General features: G+C 40.6%; 1 protein-coding gene across 1 annotated transcript in view; it reads left to right on the forward strand.

Moving 5' to 3' along the window:
- Positions 1-11089, forward strand: part of cacna1ba (calcium channel, voltage-dependent, N type, alpha 1B subunit, a) — a gene marked incomplete at its 5' end in the record, with an annotated part of 79257 nt that overhangs the window by 32227 nt on the left and 35941 nt on the right. The window contains 4 exons of the mRNA XM_087171636.1: positions 7850-8225; positions 8357-8539; positions 8652-8775; positions 9523-9619. Coding sequence (XP_087027762.1) covers positions 7850-8225; positions 8357-8539; positions 8652-8775; positions 9523-9619 — 780 coding nt within the window. The remainder of the gene's footprint in view (positions 1-7849; positions 8226-8356; positions 8540-8651; positions 8776-9522; positions 9620-11089) is intronic.

Raw genomic sequence — 11089 nt, forward strand, 5'->3', positions numbered from 1 at the left:
CTGGTGGCTTTTGCATTCTCGTAAGTTCAAAAAATCCTACTTTTTTGTCATAAAATAAGAAATCCTGATCATTAGATTTGGGGGATACATGTGATGTGTCAGTTGTAATATACAGTATATACCAAACTGCAATGAGAAATGAGGTGTAATTTGGACTGTGTGGAGCAGAAACCTGCCTCGCAGCTTCTAGTCTGTTAAATGTTTATTAGAGGAAAAAGGAACAGTATGTGTAAACCATGATGGTAAACCATAAGAAGGTAATTTAACAGCAGAGGAAGATGAGCTCATCTTTTTGTAAAGATTGTCAAAACTTTAAAGCCCTGTTACTGGGCAAAAACCTATTCCAAATACAGCCATGACTGTGTATAAGTCAAGTTGTGTAAACATGTGGAACCCTGTCACTGAGCTACCCTGCAAATTCACGAGATGCTGAACTAGTGGATCCAGTAATTAGTGAACACCCCCTTTTGATGGACTGGTTGCATGGCTGAGTATGCATTATGCAAATGTCTTTGTGTAGAAGACTGTCTGTGTTTATAGTGCTAGAATTGTAAAATTTAATCATCAATATGGTGTTTATAGGAGACAGTTTTTTATATGACAGTTCTATTGTTGCATTATGGTTGTGATGTTGGTGTGTGTGTGTGTGTGTGTGTGTGTGTGTGTGTGTGTGTGTGTGTGCGTGCGTGTGTGCGTGTGTGTGGTGTGTTGTGTTGTGCAATGTGTTTAATGACCTGATCCTCTCCCTGTTTCTGTGCTGGGATCATTTTGAAGGAGCTTCATGGGGTAATGCCTCCTCTATCTCTCTCATCTTGCTCGTCATTATCTGAGTGTGTAAATGTGTGAGAGAAAATACACTCACACTGCAAAAACAAGTAATTTCCTCACATATTCAGTCTTACGTCTTTAAATAATACTCTGGTTTTCTTTTAAGGCATGTCATAGGATGAGAAGTGCAACTCTATTTTCTATAAGATATTGTTGTTTACTTTGGTAAAAATAAATATGAATTAAAATTCATTTAAAAAAAATCCTCCAACAATTTTTTTATGCTTAGTTGTTTAGTGAATTCTAGTGCAGAATATACACACATATATATATATATATATATATATATATATTTGAATATTGTTCACACATAGGTTACATTTTTTAGAGAAATTACAAGTAAAGAATTTTTAAATTTAAACCATTCAGTTTCTTTTTCAAAACACAACACACATAGCGCTTGCAATGAATTCCGGTCTAAAGGCTGCTGTCAGTGGACAGTCACTGCAGCTTTACTGGATTTCTTTCTGCATCATTCTTAATTATTGGTGCAAAGTCAGCTCAGAATTACAAGATGCATCACTGTTAGCTGTTCAGGTCTATTTCTCCTTGAACAGACAGTAAGGCCTGCAGTATATGAAGTGAAATTGCTTGTGAGAATGGGTGTTTTTTGCACTGTTCACTGTTGTGCCTGGGACACATTCCCATCTCGTCGTCCATCTGAACCTTTCCTGTACTTGACCCTGGTGCTTGGCTAAAGGTCTGTCCTCCATGCTCTCCTCTGTTATAGAGGGGCATGTCACCTGCGTGTTCATCATCCTTATCTTCCTCAAGCCTCTGATGGGAGGTATTTTCATCAGCACTTTGGCTCGACACAGCTCTGCTTGGGCTTGAATGATACCATCAACTTCATACACTCAGTTATTAATTCACCAGAAGCTTGCTAACGTAATGAGCAAGCTGCTGTCAGAGGGCATGAGTACATCTCAGGGATTATCCGTCTTCTCTGTGTTCTTAGCATGCCTGTTAGATAGACTGTATGTCATGTATGCTGTTAGCTATAGGTTTTTCAATGACTGCCCTATGACCACATTGCCTCATCATTTCCATTCACATGCAGTTTATTCTATGCTACCATACTTAATCTGAATCTATCTGACTCAGCATCATGCTGCAGATGGGAATATATTTCTGTGGTTTGGTTCCAAACCTGTGCTGAACAGCACTTGTGAGTGAAATTCATATACAGTACTTATCAGCAACTGACAGCCTGTATAAGTATTCAGTATTAAAGAAATAAGACATTATGAAATGATGCTAACTACTTTACCATCTACAGTGGTAAACTAGCAGTACTTACAGGGTGAAGAGTTGCCATATTATTGACTAATTACATTAGTTTGTGGGGTTACAGGTTATGTTAAATAGACTGGCACATCCACTCTGTAGTATATCCTCACTGTGTGGAAGCTAGTCCCGAATGTTACTACATATCAGAGTTCATGCAGATAACTATACTCAAATCTCAATGCCATCTCACCTGTAATGTCAGAAGTGAAAACATACTGTTTAAATATATGAGCAAGTATGTAAGCATGTTATATTAGAACAAAGTAACAGTCTGAACTAACTAGCTGCAGCCAACTACTCTGCATTGAGTTTAACTTGAGTTTAACTTAGCTTTAACATCGGCCTTTTAGGATGATATCAGTTGTGGCACATTTAAGACCCTTTTATACATTTCTCATTTAAAGTTTGTGCTTGAAACAGTTAGAAGTCAGGAGACAGTCGCAGCCTCATAGAGCTACAGTTAGCTAGATAGCCACAGCTGATAAAGTCTACCGCAACAGTAGACAATTTCAGCTGGAAATTGTCTACTGTCTAGCACTGGCTGCAATCAATAAGACTTTGCTCATAGATATTTTGAATGTTAAAATCTGCCACCATTGTCACTGTGAACTGCATATGTTCTGTAGGGAGAGAGGCAGAGATACAGGGATAGAAACAATAAGGGGGCGTGTCTTAGCAAACAGTTAATAAGAAGAATTAGTAATTAATAAAATTAATTAATTTGAATTGACCTGTGTTTATGAAAAGAAACAGAATGAAATTCAATTTCATAATAGGTTGCTGAGTATCAAAAATGTATGTATGGTTACTTTACATGTTTTCTATATTTACTCCTAAAAGTTTTTATTTCATAATGTCTCATTTATTTATTCCTAAAATTCTTTCTTGCTCTTAGTCCCACACCAGATTCTTCAGCAGATTAAATCAAACTCAAACAAATGATTTGGAAAGGCTATTTGGCTCTAGGTCACTTCTTATATTGGCAGTTAAAGATAGAAAGTCTTGTTTGATTGACAGCTGTTGTTCACTAACCATGCATGTCACCAGAGCTCAGTCTGCCTGCCGTCCATCTGATCGACTGCCTCTGGCAAGCAAACAAACCATAGCATCTCCATGAAATCTGTGAATGTCATCTCACCTGCTGTAGCCTCTCACATTTGATGCTGCAAAGTGCAATACTGCCTTTTGATGTCAGCATAACCTGGTTTTCAGGGCCGGGATGATATTTCTATTGGTTTTATTAATAGTGTAATTATTATTATTTAGAAGATCTCACATGAGGCCTTGTTGGCATTTGCTCTTTTTATTTGATGTTTTGGTTGAGACTTAGAAGTTGTAGCAGTTTGAAATTACAGAGCAAGTTATGCTGAAAAAGTGCCTGTCTTAAATCCAAATAGTCTTGATTTATTTCATACAACTGGCACATTCAGCATCTAAGCACACCTACTATTTCTCCTCATATGGCCTGATATACTGTAGTTGAATCCATTGTGGAGCCTATTCTTTACTGGGATTTATTCATGCAGTTGTCTGCTACCAACCAAAATATATACAATTTTACTGTTATCATTAATGGAAACTATGGTGTTGTCATCTGATGCAAACATATGCTTTATTTTGGTTGTATGTGTGAAGCATCCATAAATGTGCTGTACCTTGTTTTACCACTGTTTTCCCCCAAGTAGATCGCAACAAGGTGTGACCAGGTGGGGAACCCTCCTAAGCCACCCCAACCCCCTCCCTGATCCCTCACCATGTACCCCATACCTTACCCTAACCCCTGTCCCCCACATCCAACCCTCTCTTAACTACCATTCTTCCTCTGGTTAGATCAGCTTCATGTATAAAATATTGAACCCATACACCAGTTTTAACACAACAGTAACCTTTGTCTGACAGCTTTCAACTGAAACCCAAAACCACTGATGGTTTTATACCCTTTTGGGTGAAAATATCTTTTTACATTTATTTTCTATTTTTTATAACTTCAATAAACAACAAATAAGGGTTCTTTGAATGACCTAGATAATTATTTTGATAAAAAACACTGATAATCAAAAGGGTTTTTAAAGTAATATCATGAAATTCTTTTTTATTGCATCTTGGACTGAAATCTGTCATGTAGAGGCTTTTCCTCCTGTGTTGGACAATCTGTCTTCGTTTTCTACATCCACCATCAGCAAACTCGGCTCTGTTTACACTGAATTTCCCTTCTTTCTGCCTGAGCTCACATGACGCTCTGCAGTAATAGCATGTAAAGCCTTCCAGCCGTCACAGTACACATACAGCTAGTGTTTATTAACATGGGGGACAGGCAGCGAGAAGAAGGTTGTTAGGCGGTGAATGGATGAGGATGAATTACACACAGCAGGTTGTAAAATCTGATTTTTATACGTAGATTTATTTTTGTTTTTATGATTGCTTCAAACAAAGGTTCAGCCATTTGTAGCCAAACGTGTTATGACTGGGCTACGTCCTGCTGTTGAGGACACCAGCAGTGTGAACATGGGCATTGATATTGTGGAAAATGGGAGTAGCAAAAGATGACATACCCAAACTGTACAGTGCTCGAGTTAGGTCACATCCCATCATCATTACAACACCAAGACGGTTAATTTGGTATTTCTGCCACTTTGTTCAGCCACTGTAAGGTCCAATAAAAAACAACCCGCAGATCAGTTTGTGTCATAGAGATATGTTCAAATGGGACACAACCTGAAAAGATTAAGAAAAAATACATTGCATGTGCAGTGACATACTATGCATTTGCTCCACCTCGAAAATGTATACTTACTTTAGTTGCCTTATGATGCTAATGCTTCATAGCCCGTGTGGACTGAGGAAAAATAACTCTTTCAACATCTATATGGAATTTAATATTTTCATTGTATGTATTTTTTATAAAGATTTCTTCATGTATTAAGATATACATGAACCAGTCCTTTAAATGATTCTTTAATGCAGATGGCTCACTGTGTATTGCAATCCATACTCGCAGGATAAAGCCAGAGAGAGGAAGAGAGAGAGAGGCAAAGAGACTCTGGAGTGTAATGAAGTAAAAACAGAGCAGTGTTGAGAGAGTTGAAGAGGGATTTTGTTTTCAGGGCCAAGCTCTCTGTTCTCACTCCAGAAAATGATAGAGAGAAGATAATTAGGCCACATCTGAACCAGATGTTCTCATTATCATTTGAACCTTCACATCCCCTTAAGCATCATATTTTAGCCCCTGTAACAAGTCCAAGCTCTTTTTCTCTCCTGTTTCTTCACTGTATCTGGCTGTTGAGGCTTTGAAGGCTATCAGAATATCTCATGCGGTTGTTGCCTTAACCCCCTCTCCTAGTGTTTGGCCTAATAACACTCTGGCCCTATGTCACTGTAAACTCATGCTGGACTAATTTGCATCACAGCATGGAGTTGTTGAAGTTGTTGCATGTGGAGTAAAGGGACCTCACAGAGGAAGTCTCAAACTATGTTAAACCATGCTGTTTGTCACACTGCAGCTAATTTGTGGTGGTGCTCAAAGTGGAGTCTAGGATTCTTTGAGGGCTTCTAGAGAGCCTTTGGAAACATTTGGAACTGTACGCTATAAGTAATGGCAGAACATTTCTTGAAGGAGACATTGAAGAGTAGCCACTCCAGTCATGTGTCTCAGGATTACTATTCCAGCAAAATTAACACTTGAAGTTCGCTCATTGAAGTTCAGGCCAAGTACAATGTGCTTGGTACACAATACACCCATGGACAAAACCTGCATTGCTCCTCCTGGATCTGAGGTCTTCAAGTTGATCAGTGGCTCTTGGCACGAGCTTTCTCCGGGAGGCTGAACGGTGTAATGTCCCAATAATTCAAAAACAGGATCCACCACGCTGGGCTGCCAGTCCCCGACCTCCGTGTGGCATCAGAAGGGCGTGTCAGACAAGACAGCCAGAGCCTTCAGCATCTCATGGCAAATCCCATCCACACACAGCAGCTTACTGCTGCAGAGCTTCTTAATCATCTCAGGGACCTCTGCCAGTGATATAGAAAGGCTTCCCCTGACTCTTCCAACTCTGCCTCCTCTACTGAGGACATGTTAGCAAGATTCAGGAGTTCTTTTAAGTTTCCACTGTTTAACAACATCACCAGTCAGGATCAGCAGTTCCCTCCTCGGCTTCATTAAACCATGACCAGCTGAGGGGGGAGCAGTCAGGATGAGAATCAGCCCCTCCAAGTGTGAGGACTTGGTTCTCTGACAGAAACGGTGGCTTGCACTGGGTTGGGATTGAGTTGCTGCCCTGGGTAAAGGAGTTCAGTTACATCTCAGTTGTGTTTACAAATGAGGATAATGTAGAGGTTGTACCGAACTATTGGGATGAAGGAGCTGAGCTTCAAGGTGAAATCTGCATTCCATCCCTCAGCTACAGTCAAGATATTTAGCCAGTGACCTAAAGAATAAAACTGAAAATTGCATCTGTCAATTTCGAAAACAAACAAGCACTTTACACAGTGATTGACCAGGTACCACTATCGCTTTACTTATGTACAAATGACTGCAACATCATGAGTGCCTTCAAGCTAAGTGTGCACCCATCAATATTTATACCCATCTGGATGATTCATCACGTCTTCGTACTCTCTACGACGGCAGGAATTTTACCCTGCCACTGAGTGTGGACATTTATAACGACTATAAACACTGTTGCCTTTAGATGCAGTTGGACAACATGTAGTAAGAACTAGTTCATTTCAAGCTTAAAACTCGAGGCTGCTCTTGAGTCCTTCATTTATGGCTACAGGGTTTTCTAAGAGATGTGGTTCCCACCTCTCAAAAGTTTTTATTGCTGCTGGTGGAGCCCACATAGGCAGCTATGTTGTATATGGTAGATGGGGAGTGCAGGTTTCCATTTTTTGGGTGTGGATAGGGGAAGATCAACCTGTTCCATAGTACTGTAAGTGTGTACGGAGAAGGGTCTTGTATTTATAGGACTTACCTGTTTACAAATGTCTTTGTTGATGACCTTCGTCCCGAGGCAGCTTCCACAATAGGAAAGGATCTAGTGTAACACCTTAAATATAAATCCAAGAAGACCTGACTGCAGGTATTAACCTCATCTCTGATTATTACAATGTATTTTTGGGGTATTTAAGTTTTTGAGAGGGTCCAAAGAACATGGATTTAGTTTTATGAGGATTTTCGCTAAAAAACTTAGAAATCAGAATTTTCACTGCTAAATCAGTTTTTTGCAAAAAGTTTTTTTTTTCCCTCTAAGTGGTGAATTAGTTTCACTAAGATCTTAATCCTGAGATGCAGACTCAAGACATGTTGTAGATTAAGATCCTTCATGCACAGTCTTAAGTATAACCATATTTGCATGGAGAATAATGGAGGATAATAGAAGAATTTCCGGGAATGAACGGATTGACTGCATGTTCAAAGAGATTTCAGACTGAGCTGTTCATGTAAACCAGGCTGGATGGTTAGGAGATACATGTCCCTGTGTGAGGCTGCCTATGTTGTGGAGTGTTTACTATTTGTTTTTGTTTACTACACATATTTGTAGTATATGGTTTGGATTTTGAGGCTTTTTTCACTTATGAGAGAGCTAAGCTACCTGCTTCCAATCTTTATGTTAAGATAAACCACATCCTGGCTCTTAGGTTGGCACGTAGGGAAGTGTCTGAAAAAACTTGTTGGTTCAAGAGGTCATTGTCTGACTGGCTTATGGACTTTCTGAACACTCCTGATTCCCAGCCAGTCTCCCTGTCTACTCCAGAGTCTACCAACCTGCAGCCTGTTCCTGTGTCAGCTAGCCCCTGGCCCACGAGCCTTCAACCTGTTTCCCAGCCTATATCCAAGTCAGCTAGCTCACACCCTGCTTGCTTCCAGCCTACATCAGAGCCTGCTAGTCAGGTTCTTAGCCACCAGCATGCTAGCCTTCAGCCAGCGTTTCAGCCTGCACTCCAGCCTCTTGAGTTTCAGTTCTGGAGCCTCCAGCCTTCCAGTCCTGAATCGGCTAGTCCACTGTCTGCTCTTGTTCCTGAGCTGACCATGTTCTTGTTTGATCCTGATCCAGAGAACCTAGAGCTGCCCTCCCATTTCTGGGGGACACGCCTGGCTATCACCATATGTAAGAGGTGGAGCCCCTAAAAAGCCCTTGATGTCTTGTCTTTTTGCAAGTCTGTTCCTGAGTGGATTGTCCCATTCAACGTTTTGTCTTTTCCTGAGTTGACCGCTCCAGCTCACATATCCCATTGTCAGGGATTTCAGTCAACATCTCATCAGTTCCCAAAGCTGTTCTTTACTTGGCCAACATCAAGTCTCCTGATTTCGAGTCCGCAATCTGGCCAACACCTGCTCCTGGTCTCCGCTTAGTGGTTTGGCCAACATTTGCTCCTGAGCTCCATTCTGTGGCCTCCAGAGGGGTCCCCACCTACAGCACAGGTCTGCAGAGGTGTTGCCCTCCAAGTCATTCTCCAGAGCAGTCCGGCTCTCACCAGCATCCTCCTGCTTGACCTCCAGAGTGGACTCACCTTTGTCCCTACCATTTTGCCAGGCCTCTGGGCTGTCTGCCCAAGGTCCTCTGCTCAGTGCCTGTCCAACCCTCGGGCTGTCTGGCTGAAGTCTCCCACTTCACCCCTGTTTTGTCCCCAGGCCATCTGCCTGAGGTCCCCTGCTCTGTACTTGTTAAGCCCTTCTGCTGCTTTCCTGAGATCCCCAGTTACCTTCTTTTGCTTCTTGTCCCCTGGCCCCCTTGTGATTATATAAGTACTTAAAGTAGTAGCCTTAACTTTTTAAGTACAGCCTACTTATTTAAGTAAGGCTACACCTACCTGCCTTTGTGTGTGTCTGCATTTGGGTCCTGAAAACAATGAACTGTGACAAATGTAAGTGACAGGATAACGTAGGTTGCCTTGGTTGTAATGATTCACCTCCTGCTGCTCCCAATTTCTATCCCAGCCAATCATGTTCAGGGACACTGGTTGAAGTTTGACTTCTACCATAGAGGCTAGTGTGTGACCGTACACCCTGTTAACCTTTGAGACATCTGCCAAACCTAACAGTAGTATTGATGCCCTGGGCACTGTGGATTAGAAGCATAATGCATGAACCGGGATAAATTACATAAAAATGTCTCCAACAGATTTCCTATTTTTCTCATTGATGATTGATTTTTGTTGATATCCAGAAAGCCTGTTGTTGTGTGCCTCATTCACCCAGCTGATCTAAACACAGTTGATTCATATCCCGCCATATTTCAAAGTTCAAGTGTCAAAATAAATCACAACTATCATGTTAAAGTCTGAAAAACACTTTCTGTTATGTGTTCTCTTTATCAACAGTATTAATACTCAAAAAAGATTCTATTACTAGAGGTTTTTTGTAAATAATTGTGTGTGTGGTTTAACAATGATTGCTTTCCGCAGGGGGACCAAAGGCAAAGACATCAGCACTATCAAGTCACTGAGGGTTCTCCGAGTACTCAGGCCTCTCAAGACCATCAAACGTCTGCCAAAGCTCAAGGTTCTGCTCCTTTCTTGTTTTATGGTTTATTTTAATCCATTTAACAAGTTAGCAGAGCTCAACTGTGATTAAGGCAGGAAATTGCCACAGAAGCATTTTTTTTGGTCTTCTTTTTGGTTGTTGTTTTTTGTATTTGTGGAACTTTTATATTCACACATTCACACACAGATTGTCAATCTGTTCACACAAATAATATTGAAACAAATCTACCTCCATGCAGGGTCTTCAAATGAGATCTATTAAAAAATCATCAGCCTTACCTTTTGATTATAAATCTAATAATATAGCAGTGTTAGTTGACATGTCAATGCTGCTCTGTTCCATAAGGCACAACAATAAAGCCTAGCAACAAAGTCATTATAACGTCACTTTAAATGAGCTCAGCAGATATCAATCAGCTGTTAACAAGCACACAACATTCATGCTAGTTCGAACAGCAAAACGCCCATATCTTTGTAGTTGCAAAAGAAAACAAACAAATCTGAAAACAAGCAGATTTTTCAACCAGATGAAAGTTTATCTGTCTCGCTGTGAAGAACTGACAGTAGCAGCACATGCACCCTGCAAAGAAAATATAGCTCTCAAGTTCTGTTGTTTGGTTTTATGTTAGACTGTTACGAATATGATGCAAAATTTTTCTAATGACAGGGTATTACTTTTTTCCCCTGACAGACCTGTTATCTTGTTGAACATAGTGTATCAGTATTTCACAATGTTCAGCTCCTTCTCTGTGAAGAGCCTTTCTGCTCTTTGTTGTCGTCTTACTTTTCATGTCTTACCTGTGTTTGAGTTGTTGCAGACTGATCTTATACAAGGGAATTAATTATTAGCTGCATGCATTATCTCGGGGCTGCTGCCAGGAGGCCCCTTGGCACCGCCAACATGCATAACATTCATGTATATAAAGTGTAAACCAGACCATGAAAACATCATGTAAATCAAATGGTGATTGTAACTCAAGGTTTACTTCCTGTTTTCAGTAGTACACAAATGTCTTTAGTGTGGGACTGTCATCAAACACCTGAAGTTTGAGGCAGATCGGACAAAGTGTATCATAGTTATAGAAACTTCCTCTTTCATAGCGAAACATAAAACATTGCCATGCCACCAGAGTCACACCATTTGACGAAAATTTACAATTTTTTCACAATGAAGTCAGAAGTATTTTCTGACCAAGTGGTCAACATGGTGAGCTTAAAATATGATGTCCTTAAATTGCAATAACAGCACCAAATTGCAGATTAAATTCAAAATGGCTGACTTTCTGTTGGGTTTAGGCTATCGGTGCAAGAGGCCTTTATCATGTTACATGTGCCTACCGATTTGTGTACGTGCAGGTAAAACTCTGGGGATGCAAGGGCCTCTTTGAAATTTTGTAGGTGGCTCTATGGAGCCATTTTGCCCCAAACATTTGCAAGACCCATGAAAGGCACGTTTTCACCAGGCCTGACGTGTGTGCGAAGTTTGATG

This window comes from Seriola lalandi, unplaced genomic scaffold, assembly GCF_002814215.2.
Source record: "Seriola lalandi dorsalis isolate HSWRI2012SDOR001 ecotype SW California unplaced genomic scaffold, Sedor1 jcf7180002054883, whole genome shotgun sequence".
Taxonomy (NCBI): domain Eukaryota; kingdom Metazoa; phylum Chordata; class Actinopteri; order Carangiformes; family Carangidae; genus Seriola; species Seriola lalandi.